This window comes from Sylvia atricapilla, chromosome 2 (genome assembly GCF_009819655.1).
Source record: "Sylvia atricapilla isolate bSylAtr1 chromosome 2, bSylAtr1.pri, whole genome shotgun sequence".
NCBI classification, from domain to species: domain Eukaryota; kingdom Metazoa; phylum Chordata; class Aves; order Passeriformes; family Sylviidae; genus Sylvia; species Sylvia atricapilla.
This window is the reverse complement of record NC_089141.1, coordinates 98,286,304-98,303,784: the sequence shown is the minus strand read 5'-3', so window position 1 is coordinate 98,303,784 and position 17,481 is coordinate 98,286,304. Positions and strand designations below refer to the sequence as shown.

At 41.0% G+C, this 17,481-nt stretch overlaps 1 protein-coding gene across 2 annotated transcripts; it reads left to right on the top strand.

The window, feature by feature from the left end:
* Positions 1-4,497: 4,497 nt before the first annotated feature.
* ASB11 (ankyrin repeat and SOCS box containing 11) lies at positions 4,498-17,481 on the top strand. 2 transcript variants are annotated; one of them, XM_066313898.1, is made up of 7 exons: positions 4,498-4,713; positions 7,693-7,772; positions 10,655-10,762; positions 12,277-12,427; positions 12,636-12,770; positions 13,691-13,882; positions 16,798-17,481. In XM_066313898.1, exons 1-7 carry the CDS (start codon positions 4,536-4,538, stop codon positions 16,920-16,922), a joined length of 969 nt encoding a protein of 322 aa, XP_066169995.1. In that variant the 5' UTR covers positions 4,498-4,535; the 3' UTR covers positions 16,923-17,481. The 2 variants fall into 2 exon arrangements, with proteins under 2 accessions (XP_066169995.1, XP_066169997.1); XM_066313900.1 differs by lacking the exon at positions 4,498-4,713 and adding an exon at positions 5,923-6,055.

The window sequence follows — 17,481 nt, the reverse complement described above, 5'->3', positions numbered from 1 at the left end:
TCTCAAATGATACCACTTGCATGATGCAGAACTCTGTGAGAATGATTTGCTCACTGGTCTTGTGCAGTGGAGTAAAGGGTGATGCCACTGAAACATTTACAGTTTTACAAAACATCAGTGGGTAACATGAAAAAGGTTAAATAAAATGAGCAAAATACTAAAAAAAAAATTACTGACATAGTGAGTGTGGTTAGAAATTAATAAAATAACTTGTTAAAAATTAAAATGTTTCAATTGTGCTTGTAGGTAACATTTAATTGTTGTGAAATACTGGGGAAGTGTTGGCAAAGAGAGTGACACTAATTAAGCAATGTCTTGCACACAGCAGAGCCTCTGGTGTGTAGGAGGAGCAGGAAGACCTGTATAGAAGGTCCTCCTCAAACTGCAATGAAACTCCATCCCCAGGCACAAGGAGAAATGTTGTTTCCAATACATTATGTGCAGACACTGTGAATTAAGGTGTTGATAATTGAATATTGTAGGTTAAAACATACAATACACCATACAAGCATCAAATAAAGCATAGGTATAGTATTAGTCTTTCAGACTGTGTTTTGGTGGATGTGGATAGATCTGTGAGGAGGTAAATACTGGAATTTACTTTTTTTGTGATCAAGTTTTTCTGCATCTGTTTATATTTTTCCCTTTTGGATATTTATTTCTGTTCAGTAGTCCCTTTTTTTTTAAATGTATGCTTAGGCTTTTAAAAATGAATTGTAAAAGTCTTTCTGGTGCTTTTTGCTTCCGTAAAATACAGACTTTATGTAAACAGATAAAAGAATAATCAATCTCAAAATAGTTTATTTCTTTTAAGTTAGAAGTATTTCAATATTTTTAATGTTCACCTGCTCTCTTTAAACTACTCTTATGATATTTGCTGTGCATCATGATACTTGTTGACTTCCACAGTTTTCCCTAATGACTGGAACATTGACATTAGATAAAAGGTGGATATTTTTTAAGGAAACAAAACTAAAGGCAGGATGGGGTTATGCATCTGAAGTAATTATTTTAACAAATTTATACATTTTTCTTGTAAACCTAGCAGGTAGATTAGGTTGCTTTCAGATCCTAACATGCTTCAACACTGTCATAACTCTAGAGATGTTCTTTTTGCAGAATCCATTGAACTTTACCTGTGCATGGCTGGTTGTCTTGTACACACTGGTTCTTCATGCTGCTTGTTTAAGCAGGAGGGACTGGTGCATTCCCTGGGAACACAGGCACTGGTTACTACTGGAATTTACTGTCTTCCTGCCCAGGCAGCAGCAGGAATTTCAATAACCAGACCCAACCCAATGTGATGGGTAGCAGATAGGTGAGATGAATCCCACAATGGTTTGAGAGCAACCAGTGAGTCACTCTCCACATCTCTTTTTAAAAGCAAGAGTGTTGTAAGTGTGCTGGCCTAAGGACGATAATAAGGCGAGGCTTGTATGGGAAACAGCATCATTTATTAGATCAAACTGATAGAAAAGAAGTAGCCAGGCTCTATATGGATGTCTCTGTTCTCATCTTTTCTGTTTGAATTTTTCTGACTCTTTTTTTACCCAGTTGCCTTACTTTGATTGAATATATTTGATATCCTAATCCCAGCTACATACATTAGAAATAACACTGCTCTAATTCAAGGTGTGTGTAGCATAAGAATAGCCAAATACCTCTTTGAAGTTCTTTGAGATGAGGATCCCTCGAATTTTTATTTCTTTGTCAAATTCTTCAGGTCACATCTGATATTTCTCCCTAAAGTTGGATAAAGTTAAGGTGAACCTTACTGAAAATAAGGTGTTTTCTAAGCTGGATTGCCTTGTTTTTCCTGCTTATTCCTTGCATGTTTGTAAACTAACCATATATAAGCATTACCTTTCCAGGTTTTTTGAGGATCTAGCTAAACTATTTCTATTTATCATCTCATGACAATTTTTTTGAAGGATTAATATGTTTTTTTGGAGATTTTAACAGTATAGTAATTATGCTAGAGTTAAGGAAGAGTGGTTCCTGGAGTTGCAGAAGTTCTCAGCGAGGTGTGTATTTTCTACAGGGGGCTGACCTGTTCACTCAAGTCTATCAATGGAGTTGCATAATCCCCCTCGTTCAGCCCACAGCAATGATGCTCAAAAGAGCAAGGGAGGAACGATAACAGTCCTGTGTCTGCACTGTCACTGCTCTTGTGTTCTGCCTGTTCTCACGCCTACGCTGTGTTGCTCATCCCTCTAGTTTCAAAAATACCAGAGATTTCCGAGTGATCACACCCAATCTTGCTGTGGGTTTGCCTGACTACCACCTTCAGCAGTATTCATACTTTCCACCATGCTGTTCAGCTGTCTTCCCAATGATGAGTTTCTCTTAAATCCACTGCAGTAATTTTCCTAGTGCTCTCGTACACTAAGAGCAGATTAAGAGATTACACAAGTTTTTCTCAAATGACTCACTGAATAATTTAACTGAAAATCTTTATTTGTCTTGCTCTGAAGCCAGCAGGGTGGTTTTGCTGCTACACAAATAGGGTTAGTCCTTCTGGGAGAGTCATGTTGCAGTGACTGCTTCCAAGCAGTCAAACCTTCTCATGGTTTTCTAGAGCACTTGGAGAGCTCTTTGGTATTATTGCATTAGAGATAAGAGAATTACAGTGAAAATCACCTGATTTTCAGTTTCTTGTATTTTTCTGAGTTTTATAGACATGTACAATTCTATATACCATCTAATAGGCTAATTGTGAAAGAAATCAATGAATCTCCTTTGCAACCAAAAGCCATATTTCTGGAGAAAAAGCCTTTTTCTCTTAAAAAGTGCTCTTCCTTCTTGCTTGTTTCCTGTCAAAAAGCCAGTTTTGTAAATCCTACATGAGAAAGATTTCTCCGTCATTTAGGCTGACTTTACTTCATAATGATCTTCATATTTTTGTGTGTTCTTTTTTCTCTGCATCTTGCATTTTGTTCTTTACAGCTTTTACTATTCCTCTGGCTTCAGGAGGAATGTTTTCTTTATCTCAGATTTTTCTGAGATTTTGGTCCATTCAGTTTTTTGGTCCACTCTTGTTTGCTAATTCCTCCTCTTTGTATCTCAGCTGAGCAGAATTAACTTCTAATAAACCAATATGTTTTTCTGTGATTACTTAACTGAACTTCTCTTGTCCTGTAACCTGTATTTTCAGCTGTGTTGTCCTCTGGCAAACTGTATTAAAGTGATTAAAAAGAAGAAATTTTCCTCTTTTGGAGTCATAAATATTATGGTTTCTACAGGTGTATAGTATCACTGTGTAAGGAAAGGTAGATGTAATATTTTTGTAAGGAGTTATGTAAGAATGTAATAACTTGATTTTATTCAGAATTTTAGAAAAAATTGGTTCCATTGAGAAAATTGCTTGGGGTGTTTTATCTCTGCACATATTTTATACAGCATTTTAGTGCACCTGGGAGGGCTGAGCACTGAAGACAGCAAGGTAATAAACCACCTGTATTGCTATAAGCCAAAAGAAATTGCATCTAAAATGCCCAGAGAAATGATTTGCTGTATAATTTCCATGTGCATATCCACCATCTCTCTGGGATCTCTAAGAGAGGAATTGTCCTGCTCTTTTCCTTGATGGGTATTGGAATTCAAGGCTAAGGGAACCTGGGCAAAGAGGGGAATCAAATAAGAAGTAAATCTTCCTGCTGTAGCACATGTAGGAAAATAGGAATAAATAAAGGTTTAAAACAAAAAGAGAGGGGATGTTCTACATAGATGCAAATAAATACATTTATTGTTCTCTATGGAAGTCATGTGCCTTCAGAAAGTAAAAAGGGCAGTTAAAGAAAGGGTGCATCTTGTTCAGTTTCAAATATTGCACCTTTGAATCAGTGGAGGATAATGTAAAAATATTTCCAAAACAGAGAATGCTCTTTGCAAGAGATATCAACAGACACCATTCTTTATCCCTGAGTAGTGGAAAAAAATGACATGTAATCATGTGTTTCTTTTTGTGCAATTCCTATGTATTTTTCTCCTCCTAGAATAACTTTGACTTCTTAGCCCTGGCTTTGGCCATGGGCTTATTTGGTTTATTTTAAATCCTTTCAGGATAATGCTTTTCTTTGGCATGTTTGCCTTTGTTCTGTATCTGAGTAACAGCAAGGCCTGTTCTCAAGATGGAAAAGACAGAAAAGTATTCTTTTTGCAACAGCTCTGAACAATTCCTGCAACTTTAGCTATGAAGTCTTTATAGATGGAACTGCTACCTCGAGGAATAAATCTAATGTGAATGTATAGGCTTTCAAGTGGTACAGAGAGTATCTGTCTGAACATTTATTCTTATTTATGTGGATTTGGAAAGGATTTTCTCATTTGTTTCCTGTATGCAGAGATGTTCAAAATATCTTATCCTTGATATTGTTATTTAGTATCAAATGCCCCATACCAAATAAAACCAGGATGTATTTTTGGTAACTGAGGGACAGCAGGTCCTGAAGAGTTTAAAATAGATGACATATGATGCCAAGAATAGCCCAGTGCAACTTAGCCAACCTGAGAAACTATTCAAAGAGCAAACCAAAATGGAGGGCAGTTCTATACTCCATTCTTTCACTAACATTTATTTTGCCATTTTTGCTTTGTTTTGCTTCAAGCTTTTAATTAAGATTTCCTTGGCTTTGCTGACCCATTTCTATATTGTTAAAGGCAACAGAAAAGAAGCTGCCAGGATAGCAGAAGAGATCTATGGAATAGTCCCAGGTAAAGTAAAAATATGGACTCTAACATTTAAATATTTATTTGCCACATTTTTTAACTTGAGGATTTAAATCAATGAGTTGCCATGAAATGAGGGATTTTTTGCTAAATGCATGGGTAAATGTTTTAACCTGAAGTGCCTCCCATTTCTGGGGTCTTTGCAGTGTCAGTATATGTTGGCATGATTTAGGTGTGCAAAATATGAGACTCCAACAACTACCCAGCTAGAATGAGGACAACATTTGCTCAAGGCACTATGGTAAATAAAAATACTGTTCTCAGATGCAAGGTGTTCTTTATCAGTGGTTATAGATGGTTTTACTAAACATTGAGTTTTACTGTAGAGAATATTTAGGGAAAAGTTTTAGCACACTGATTTTCTGAAAGGAGATGCTAGGAGGATGTAACTAATGACTTTATGAATCCAGGCCAAGAATCCTTGTTTTGTTAAATCAGATGATAAAAATGAATGCAGCTAAAATTGTTCTGAAAAATACACAGCACAAGAATATATTGTATTTCATAGGTTACTTAGTAGGTCATGGTTTGGGTTTTTTTTAAAGTGATTTTAGTCCTTCACATCACTGCCATAATAATGAATAGGCATGTGTTTGCATTCCTGTTAATTCCACTAATTAAAATGACACAGTATTTTCAATTTACTGCTAATGAGGGCTTATTTTCCTAGCTGAAGATTTTTTATCAGCATTATGACATCACACATTTCTATGTGACTCAGTCGTCTGGCACTTGCTTCCTGATTGTGCCTTCATGAACAGGCACAGGAACAGCATCAGAACACAGGTAGTGTGGGATGGCCACCCAAAGCAGGGAGATTACAGTCTGGCCAAGAAATACTGCAGCAAAGCATTTTTGACAAAACCTTTATGAAGCCTGTATATATACAGGCATGTCTTGGTTATTAATTTATTTTTTATTCTCTAGAATGTAATTCAAATAATTTTTTTTTTTTCAAGCACCTTTATGCAGTCATAGTCTGACACGTGGTGAACAGCAGTTTTTCCCTCAAGCAGGTTCTTATTGAGGTGCCCTGAAATTCAGCAGGCCATAACATATCTTTATCTGCAAGTTGCCATTTGCAGAAAGCCATTAGGGATAATCTTACAAAATGTAAGATCATGTGATGTTGTTGCTGGGGCACAATATCATATTACAGTCAGAGCTTCACAACCTTTTCTCTTTGCAGTGAAGTAGCGCAGCAGCAGCAGGGCTGCATAATTAATCTGTAGGCATTTAAAAAGAGCACTTTCAGTCATGTCGCTCCCAGCTGAGAAGGGGAGATGTGCCCCGTATGGGAACTATATTTGCCACACGTTTCAGGGAGGTAGGTTGTGGTGGCTGGCGTGGAAGTGAGCAGCAGTGTGTGTTGTCCTGAGGCTGTGTGTGCATCCACATGCATTGGAAATGCCCTGGGAATGCATGTGAGAACACGCACTCGCACGCGTTATACTGGGCGTAAAAGGTTAAATAAGGCCCTGTAGCTCTGTTGTCTGAGTAACTCCTGAATCTTCTGGCTGTAAAAGGGCTCTGGGCTTTGTCACTTGCAATGTCTTCTGACTTTCTGAACCGAGCTTGCCTATTTCAGTCACCAGCATGATGAGAGGTGTGGGGTATTTGGGATGTTCTCAGGAAAATATTTCTTGGTCGTTACTTGGTTCCTGTTTCCATCGTTTTGACTTGTGTCATTCAGAGCCTTGCCAGATATTGTGCCAGCTGGTCTTTCCATGCCAGTTTCCTGCCTTAGGAGCCCAGGAAGTGCTCCATAAATAAATGGAAAAAAAAGTAGTAACTATAGTTAAAACTGTAACTCCAATAGCTGAAGTGCATCCCGCTGCTTGGGTAACAAGAGGAGATTCATTTGGCCAAGGGTAAAACTTTTTCTGTGTCCTTGGCCTCAAGTCCCTGTGGATGTGTCTGTACCTCTCATTGATTTCTCCCTGCCTTGGGTAGCATTTGAAATGGAGATAAATCACCCTTTCCATTCTTTCTGGTATGTGGCATAGCTGAAAAAAATGAAACAGGACAAGGGTTTCAAATACAGTGCCCATGGGCTTGCTGTACAGCAGAGCATGAATGCAAACACTGGTAATGCTTCTGTCCTGTGGCACTGGTAATGCAGCTGGCCTTTGGAGAAATACTTAATACACACCATGTCACAGTATGATTATAAATTTTAATATAGGACAAGTAAATTTGCTCTCTACTTGAGTGGCAGGGATTTAACCCGAGCTGAATGTCTATGCCTGTAGGTAGTAGCTAGGCTAAAGAATTCTTTTTCTTGGCACATAAATAGATCAAGTTAAGAAAAAGGGCAAGCAAGCCTACGTGAAGGAGTCTAAACACTTCAGCATCTCAAAATTATTAAAGAAGAAAAGTAAAGCCTTCAGGCAGAATTTGTTTTCCCATGTATTTTCTAAAATACTTCAGTGAAGAGGATGATTAAACCTGTTACATGGTAGTGTGAGAAGGAGGATGTTATTTATGAAATTGTCAGTTCAGGAAATAAAACTGCCAAGGACATGCCAGACTTCATTTGATGGACAAGTCAACCCTGCTATGAGGCTCTTAACAAAATGTCAGAGAAGCTGGGATGCAATTTGCGACAAGAGCTCCTGAGGAAAGGTGGAGGCTGATACAGTTTTGAGTAGGAGAATTGTAGGGTTCTGAAGTCTCCATGGGAGACCCAGCAGCACTAAACTTGTGATCTTTGCTGAAACATGTTTCTAGCTGTTCTTTTAAAAGTTCTGCCAAAAAGCTTTTGTTTAGGTCCCTAAGTGAGCAGCCAGCTTTCTCAAGACTGCTGACCCCTCAGCTGCTCTGCTGAAATCAATTCATCTAACAGTTTCACCACTGAGCCCACACTGATTTCAGTCCTGACCTGCATTTACATGTGGCTGTGCTTCCTCCAAGACCTACTTTTGCTGCATACCTGAATTAGCTTCCATGCATTTGCTGTTTCAGGCAGCTGGGCCGACCGATCCCCTCTTCATGATGCTGCCTTCCAGGGACGCCTGCTCTCTCTGAAAACCTTGATTGCACAGGTAAAAGCCCACAGGTAAAGAAAAGGCTGGGAAGCAGGGTGGCTGTACATGAATTGCATTTATGGGCTGGTGAGCTGGTAATAGACTGCAACAGGGCATAAGAAATATGGAATAATATATCAGCACAAGCACCCCTGGGCATGTATTCGTTTGCTTGGTTAAGAAGCTGGAGACAAGCCTAGGATAAAGAGCATCACAGATTGCAGCTTTCTATATAATAAAAAGTGATCCTTGTGCTCTTTCTCAATGATGAACCATGCAACTATGCTTGAGAATAGGGACAATAAATATATATATATGTAGGTTATTAAAAAAAACCCCAAACCAGTAAAAAGCTGTAAAAGTGCATCTTGCCTCTGAAGTCAACCTGAAACCCTCTGCTCCAAAAGGAACTGAGAGTTCAGGCAAAAAGAAGAGAGGAGGAGAGAATATATGAGAAGGAAAAGAAACTGGATATGAAAAGAGATATGTTATGGTTCTTTGTGCTCTTTCCATCATCTTCCTTACTACCTTTGTTAAACTCAGTGTCCTCATTTAGCACGAATAGATAACTCTCCCCTTCTCCCTCTTGCTCCCAAAGCAATGCAGGGAAATTAATTCCATGAGTGTAAAGCTTTTGACTTGGCTATCAGACCTTTTATAGTCGAGGTAATTTTTACCAGAAGCCACAGCTCTATCAGAAAACATCCTCAAGGAGTGGAGCTGCCAGTGTGAAAGCCTCCTCTCCAGACATCTCTTGAGAAAAAGCTGGAGCTGAAAAAAGAGGCTGTTTACAGACACTATGCATCCTCCCATTTTCTGATTCCTGTTTCCTTCGCTTGCTGACATAAGTTGATCCTTATGGAAAAGGGAGTGATGGAGGTTAGAGATAAAAAGAAAGAGGCTTTATTCATTTAGGGATTTGATGGTTTTCTGACCCCTGTATCTCCATTTCTGATGACCTTACACCACTTGCTTCGTGGAGCACCCGTTGTTGTGGTTATACCATTTAGTTAATCCACCCTTTCTCCTTTTCCTGGAGACATTTAATTTTGGGAGTAAAATACAAAGGTCTTTGCTGATGAAAAGAGATCAAGGCAGCAATATCTGTAGAGCCTGAACTGGAGCTGAGTCACCACAGATTGATAAATGCAGGGATGAAGTCGTGCATGGAGCAGCATAAACATTGCTCATTGCTTCAATAAAGTTACGCCACTAGCCTGAAATGAAGTATGGGACTGTATTTGAGTATCTGTGGGACACTCAGAAGTCGCTACTGCAGCACCATAGCTTTCAAGAAAGCCACTGGGCTCTGGGTGCACAGGGAATGCCTAGCCATAGAGAAGTGATGTGGTACTGGAGATTTAAAATGGCTCAAAAACTTACCAACACCTGTTTCAGTGCCGGAAAAAAGAGTTTGATTTTTCACATACGTTGAAAAAAAGGTTTATCATGAATGATGTTTGGCAAACAGCCATTGTAAGATCTACAACTTAGTCTCCATTTTATCATGGAAGGAATTGCTGTTTTTCTCAAGATATCAGTGCTTATTCTTTCACTTTATATGACTGAGTTTTATTTGTAATATATATATACATATATATATGAATAATGATTGAGAATAGGTCTCCTTATTAGGAGTGTCTAGAAGAAATTAATCTTGAAGGAATATGCTGATCACAAAGGATGAAACAATCATACAATTAGAAAATGGAATAATCAATTTTTTTCAAGATTTTATCTGTTCCCCTAGCACCATTGTAATGCATGAGAAATTTTACCAACAACTTTTACATTAATAATATTTTCACATGGCTGAAAAAGATTGTTTTTCTATCATATAATGCCTAACCTGATGTGTTTACAGTGCTTTTAATACTCACGGGCTCAGGACTGCTGACTTTTGCTGCATGAGGCTGCTCCCAGGCACTCCTTTCTGCCCATTGCATTGGGTACTGTGTACCAGAAAGTGCTTTGCTGCCATCTCGTGAGCTGCCCTGTCTATAGCACGTCAGGCAGACACCGAGTGTGCTTCAAAATACGAAATCAAGTGGAAAACGGAGCTGCTTCCAGGCCTGCTCTCACACATGGTTGTAAAGATCTAATTACCAGGAGATTTAGTTGCAATCAGAGGAAAACACATATGACAACTCTTTTCCCCTTTGTGAATATGTCTGGTTTGTCTTTGTGCAGGAATAGATATGGTAACAGTCAGTTAGGGAAATGCCTGGAATAAGGCATTTGTAAATCACTGTTCTTTCTTCCCATGTAAAACGTTACCTGGATGGTCAGATAAGTGGAACTGATTTGTGGGTGGGGGTTGATTCATCTCCCTTATAGGTTTACCAGGTACTTATTACCTCAGAGTGAAACACACTTGGGTACTCATGTAGCAAATGAAAGAACTTCTGGGATATAATGTGTCTGCCCTACCGGAAACAGCTGCTTTAGCACTGGACGAATCGCATCCTAGGGAATCCTGTTTCTCCCCACTGAAGGAGCTGCCAGCTCCAGTTGAGCTGCAGATACCTGTGCCAGAAGCATCCTCATTCAGAGAGGTGAATCTCTCCAGCTGTACCTCTTGGTGCAGGACTTAATAGGCAAGGGAATGGCACCCTTACAAGTTAAAGAAATGTGATGTCTTTCCTGCACTTGACAGGGCATTGCAAAGAGCTAGAAATAGAAGGCATAGCTTGTACTTGCTCCCTCTTTAACCCCAATAGCAGCTGTGGTTTGTGGGGACAAGAACTGAATCACTGCACAGCACCAACGTGAGCTGAGCCCTTTTCCTGGACACACACACCACTGACACCACTCTCCCTGCCATGGGCACCCACACCAGCCCTGCAGGAGCTGTGGTTCAGGCAGGGCTTCTCCCTCACACCCCTGGCCCTGCCTTGCAGGGTTTCAACGTGAACCTGGTGACCACAGACCGTGTGTCTGCTCTCCACGAGGCCTGCCTGGGTGGCCACGTCGCCTGTGCCAAGGTGCTGCTGGAAAACGGTGCCCAGGTGAGTCCTGGGGATGCCACTGGGGACACGAGCACCTGGGAATGGATGCTCCCCACAGCAATGGGGATGTTGCATATGCTGCTCATGTGGCAGGGCCAAGATGCAGGTGTACACCTCAGACAGAAATGTGGAAAAACCTAACAGTATTCTCTTTCCCTGGGTGATAGATTTGAATTCCCCCTTGTATGATCCCATTATTCTCTTTTGTTTTCCCTTTTTGTGTGTGTAACATAGTCACGATTGATGAAAAACAAATAAAAGATGCTAAGTGAAATAACCTTGAAGAAAGTAACTCACACCTTTACCCTCCCCCTCCCCCCTCAGAAATGATCCCTGGAATTACATCTGGTTTTCTATGGGAAGGTTTGGGAGTCTCATGTAAGTAAAAATGGATGTGCTTGAAGCAATGAAACATTTTATCTGCTAATAATTCCCACAGCTGGACCTAAGGCAGAGTACATGAGATTAAGGAATGGATGAAATATATAGGAATGTTTTTATATCAGCTGGGTTTTCAAGTAAAATTTATATGGCAAGAAACCAAGCAGCACCAAAAGAGTCAAGAGACCTCTAGTGCTGCCAGCAGCTCCAGCCACACCTGCCTGATGACAGTGAGAGGAGGTGAGGGCAGTGGAAATTTTACAAATTGGCATGTGCTTGCATAATCCATTGCTCTTCTATGGTGTGCCACAGAGTTAAAGACATGCAGATTTGCTTCATAAATTTGCCCTGATAGCTTGCTACATAGTTAAACATAGCATAAACAGGGATATGTTGTGATTCTTGGGTGTCCTGCACAAGGCCAGGAGTTCATGACCCCATGGGGATGCCAGGAGGACTCCACGATCCTGATGGGTCCCTTCCAACTCAGCATATTCTGTGATTCTGTCATCTACAGCTCTGCTGTCCCGATGGAGAATGGCAACTGTGGTCCTTGCCAGGTCAGAAGTTCTTCCCCAACATCAGAATTTGGAAGAAAATTTCTGTCTTGCATAGACACATGCAACTCCATCCAGCTCCTTTTTGTTTGGGATTGATTATATTTCTATGAAAAGTATTTTTGCTGGAAATGTGTTTTCAGATGAAAGTATTAAACAGAAAGTAAATGTTTTCATTTAAAAAGCAAAGCCATTTTCGTTTGAGGGCGTTCCACCTCGAGGCTGATGCAAACTAAACAATCTTGAAGATACTCAGCTTCTTCCCATTAAAAAAAGGAATAAAGAATTGCATTTTTAGCAGCTCCAGCAGGAGCATCCATAGCAGGCAAGGTTTCTGCCTTATGGCACCATCTGGGAAAGATGGCAGATATCAGAGGAAAATGTTATATATGTTATGTCAGAACATATAACTCAGAAACAAATACTAAAAATAAATAAATAAATAAAGTAAACCAAATAAAAAATTCCTAAAATCACAAGAGTCTCACTCTGGTGCACTTCTGGTGTGCACAGGAGGTGTGTTGCAAAGGCTTTCCTCTTAAACAGCATCACCCTGAATGTGTCCTGCCCCTGCAGGTCAATGCAGTCACCATCGATGGCATCACTCCTCTGTTCAACGCCTGCTGCAGTGGCAGTGCAGCCTGTGTCAACATGCTGCTGGAATTCGGAGCCAAGGCACAGCTGGGGAACCACCTGCCCTCGCCCATCCACGAGGCAGTCAAGAGAGGTAATGTTCTGGGTGTGAGGGGTGTGAGTGAAGCCAAAAATAACTGCGTGAGAAATGTGTCTTTTGTTGGTGACAAAGATCTTTTAAAAAATATTTCCATATCAGCGCAGACAAACAGGCTTGGCTTTCTCACAGCTCTTGTGCCTCACGGTTGTATCTGGGTGTGTTCTGCTCTGCAGCAATTCAGTGACAGCTCTTCCCTCCCCAGGTCATAGGGAGTGCATGGAGACCCTTCTGGCCCATGAGGTGGACATTGACCAAGAGGACCCGCAGCATGGGACCCCTCTCTACATGGCCTGCACGTACCAGAGAACAGAATGTGTCAAGAAGCTTTTGGAGCTAGGTACACCTGGAAAAGGGGCCAGGGGAGAGCTGTGGTGGTGTGAGCCAACACTGCTGGTCTCTCTGAGCTGGCTCTCTGTTTAAAACATCATGGGTTATTTCCGCAAGAGTTGTTTGGGAGCCTGACTCTGTCAGACTCATTTGAGGCCATTAAAAATTTTCCCTGTGTTGATAAAGAAATTATGATTTTCTAAGTGAAAAGCCTTCTTAATTACAGACACCTCCCTGAGGCTATCTGAATGTGAAAACAGAGTTCTTTCAATTCTAGCATAAAAACAGGAAGCACAGAAAATGTTCGCTAATATTACTAACCAAAATCAACTCTTGCTTAAAAGAGAGTTTATCAGAACCATTAACTTCACCTTCTCAGTGGATGATGAGGACAGCAGTAAAGCTGCTTGGAAGAATAATCACTGAAGGTCCGGGCACAGGCTATGAACTAGCACAAATTTTTGCTGTCAGTGTGCATTAGCTCACTTACACCTGCTCAAAGTGTGGCCCTGCTGTGCCCAGCCAGCCTGGGCCAAGCATTTTGCTTGCTGTGCTTCCAGAGTTATTACAATGAGATACCTAAAGGTTTTGAAGTTTTTCTCCCCTGGCAATTAAATTAACATAATCCATGTTAGATTTTATGCCATTAACAACTTCAAAAGAGCATATGGTAGGCTTTGAACATGTGTGGGGGAAGGTCAAGCTGTTCAATTCTGAGCACCTCAGACAGGGTTTGGTGGCCCAGAGCACACTTACAGAGCAGGTGTTTGACCTGGTGAGATTTGCACAGCTGCTGTTGAGAGCTGGGGGAAGTCCTGTGTGCCATCCATCCCCTTCATTTACTGAGGCTGCTGGTGGAAACCAGCCTGATGCAGGTTCAGACAGTCCCTGCTGCCTGCAGTTCTAACCAGGAGCTCTTGTTCACCCCAGGAGCCAATGTGAACATGGGGAAGCGATCAGACACCCCCCTGCATGCAGCAGCGAGGAAATCCAGTGTGGAGATTGTTGTCTTGCTGACAGACTATGGTGCTAACCCGAAATGCAGAAATGCTGACCTCAAATGTGCCCTGGACCTTGCCACACCCCACAGCAAAGTGGAGCAGGTGCTTCTGCTTCGGGAAGGTAATGGTTTCCTTTCTTCTCTTTTTTTCAAGTAAAGCAGTATTTATATCCTTGACCTAAGTAGATTTTCTTAACTGCTTTTATAAATAATGCTCTATATAAATTCTCTTACTTTCTCTGCTGCCTTCAAACCCTCAACACATGAAACAGAAATCTGTTTTGTTGCTAGATCTGCCACCTGGTGCTACGGTTTTAGCAGGTAAATCAGTCAATTATTCTGTGCTTTGTTTTCCTGTCTACTGAAGGAAAATCATACACATTTACCTAGTGGGACTCCTAGGGTTAAAAACTACCATGAAAGTTAGTTGGAAGATAATATTTTAGTACCACCATCCAGTGTTCAGCCTTGCACCATGGCTCAATGAGTGGGTGTGTCCTCGGTTGCCAGGAGAAAGCAGAGCTCTTTGCCAAATGACTCTTCAGCTTCACAGCTCTTCCATGTGGTTTATATGGGGCTGCAATCCCAGCACAGACTAGCACTTTGCTGTTTACCTCCAGGCTTCCTGCAATTAATTATCTTTCCAGTTTATTGGAAGAAACCTCTGAGCAGAAATGAATCAGGATCTTCTTGTGCTGTTTTCACTTGTACCACATTTGGTCAGAACTTGATGCATCCAAGAGCAATATCCCTGTGAATTAGTTCCCCCCTCCTCTAAATGTCTGTGTTTCCCAGCTCACTGATACTCTGTTAGTTTGTGTCCCCCTGAGGCTCTTCTGTCTCAGGGTGAATGGTGCTCTGCCCATGCAAGGCAGCCTCCCACCTTCCTGAGCTTGCTCACAACCCACCAAGGATCAAAGCATGATGTGCACAAAAGGCCCACCTCATACAGCTCTTGCATGGTATATTAATAAATGTCAGTGTTGCACACAGGCTTTGTGCCAACCCTCTCAACACAGGTGGGCTTTATTGAGGAAATGAAACATTGGCTTAATATCCTTTTGTCCTGTTCCCTTTCTCTATGACTTTTCATGCAGAGCTTTAATTTGTCATGTCTAAAGCCTCCTGGGAAGAATTTTGTTTGAGTGCCTCTCACCTTGTGTGACTTCTGTCCCCATACCTGAGTTGCCCAGGGCTCAGTGGCAGACTGTGGAAGCAAAAGCAGCGCTGCCAAGTGCCCTTTGTGAATCAAAGTGTAGATAAAGAGATGCCCTAATAATAATAATTTTCTCTTCCCAAACTTTGCTTTTCACTCTCAGCTTGTCATCCTCTTCCCTCTTACAGTCAGAAAAGCTCTAAAGGCATTTCAATTCCTGCTGACTCTTTGTTTTTCAAGCATGAAGTTTCCTCAGTTTGCTCACCTTTGGTTCCACTTTCAGATATTTTGCTATGCTTAACATGCAACTACTGTTTTCCTACTTCTGTGTTTTCTGAGGTCCTTCTGTTTGAAATAAGTACCCCAGGCTAGAGTTTCTCTACCTTTAACTTCTCCACTGAGGTCACTTAGATGGCTCCCTTTAATTGCTCCTCTTGTTAGCTATTAAGTGATTTGAAATATAAAATGGGTCTGTTTTCCTAAGTGCTTTAGGAGGTGGTAGTTTCTTTCTTCACTTCCAGTGACAGTGGTACAAATGTTCTTTTTTATATATCCCATATTTTTCTATTAATTTCTTCTTTCAGTCTTTGAGACCTTTCTTCAAAAGTTTTCCCTTCAGTCAGACTTAGCTAAAATTCAACGACAGAGTAAAAAAATGTTATGAGGAACACTGGTGGACTGACTGACAAACATAAACATTCTGAGACTGTGGTCATGTAAAAAGGCTAAATTGCAGTTATTACCTGTGCAGGTACCTGCTGAGACACCAGTAGTTGGAAAAAAGCATGTTCTGTGTATGTGAACAATTAACTGTACTTATCCTTTATCTTTTGCCTCACAAAACTGCTGGGGGTTTTCTTATATCCTGAGCAAGGTCTATGCATTCCAGAGCTCTCTCTCCTGTGTAGACACTTTATGGAATTTTAGGCATTTGCTCAAGAAAAGATGCCAAACAGCCTGGCTGTGCACACAGAAAAAGGTGTCTAGTGCTCAAAAATTTCAAATTGCTGAATCAACTCAGACAACACAACCTAAATATGAACAATAATGTATTTAACCCTCCCTGACTTCAGCAAGTCATTACGAGATAACCCAGCCAGAAAGAGAGATGCAGAAACCCAAGAACTGGAAACAGTAGTTTTATATGCTATTAAAATATATGTATTGCATTTAAATACTTGGATAATTGTTAATCCCAAGAAGATTGTGCAAATATGTTTATTCAAATGTGCTTTTATAATTAAAATAAAAGGGGGAAGTCTAGGAGAAGGGAATACAGGTGACCTTGTCCCTGATAAGTAACAGCTGTGTTAATTACCCAATTTATCCTCGCCCCAATGAGTCACAGCTATATCCAATAAAGATAAGTGTGATCAAAGGTACTAGGTTAGGTGGTCAAGGAGTTGTGATGGAGGATCACGAAGAAGAAGGATCCTGGGGAGAAAGAATCACTGATGTGAGGTTACTGTGGGTCTGCAGTTATGAGCCTGTTGTTGGAACCTGCAGTCACAGTCTAGCCAGGTGAAAGCCTGCAGTCAGAGTCTGCAAACTGATACCTGCAATCATAGTTTAGCAGGAAATAACCAGCAGTCAGAGGCTGCAAGGGAAACCTACAGTAGGAGCTTGCTGCAGCCAGAGTCAGTGAATGGTTGGAGTCAGGATGGCTGAGCTGTAAAGACGAGTAAACCAGGACCCTTTTCATGCTGTGATAAATAAGAAGTCTGTGTCTTGTCTCATTTCTACCGTCTAACAAGAGGGCTGCTGCAACAATTACACAGTGCTTGGTCTGAGTTGCAAATCTTGCTGGTGTTTGTTGCTTTGACTCATACTGGTGGTGTGTTTGAGGGTGCTTATTCTTGCCTTTTATCTCTCCCCCTCCAGGTCCTGCCAGCCTTGCGCAGTTGTGCCGGTTGTGTATCAGAAGGCGGCTGGGTCGGTCGTGCCTACACACAGCCCACAGGCTGCACCTGCCCGAGCCACTGGAGAACTTCCTCCTTTATCGATAAGTCTGGGACTGCCTTTAGACTGGAAAAGAAAGAGGAGCAAATGGTTGTTTACTCCAAGATTATTATATCAAAGAAAAAAATCAATGGCATCATTTACTGTCTTCTGGGCTACAAAATGTTAGCTCCTATGTGACAGTGAGAATTGAAAACATCTTTTCACAGGTGGTGAATGGCATTATGGATACAGTTCCCTCACAATCTATTGCCACACTGATTTACACCTGCCTGAGAGGTTCTAGTATGTAAACAGCTCACTTCACATGTTTGTAGATGCATATGCACACATCCACTCACTCACATACACACAGAGATTTCCCCTGCATTTGGGGCTATATTTATTTGTACAGTATCTGTGCAGCTTCTTCCCTTTGTCTATCCAATCTCAATGTCAAAATCAAGGCAGTGGATGCTTTTATTCCATTAGCATGTGAAAATGAAAGCTTTCAGTGATGAACATCAGACATACGCAATATACTGCACATCTTCTATCAGCTTTTATTTTGCATCTTTTCATGTCCTTCCTATTGTCTACTGGAGCCCTATCAATTTACAGCTGTCT

Excerpts from the sequence above, each read along its gene's own strand:
- ASB11 (XM_066313898.1), top strand. The coding sequence starts at position 4,536 with ATGGAGGGCAGTTCTATACTCCATTCTTTCACTAACATTTATTTTGCC. Across the intron at positions 10,763-12,276 it reads TGCTGGAAAACGGTGCCCAG|GTCAATGCAGTCACCATCGA; the intron begins GTGAGTCCTGGG and ends CTGCCCCTGCAG. Across the intron at positions 12,428-12,635 it reads CCACGAGGCAGTCAAGAGAG|GTCATAGGGAGTGCATGGAG; the intron begins GTAATGTTCTGG and ends TTCCCTCCCCAG.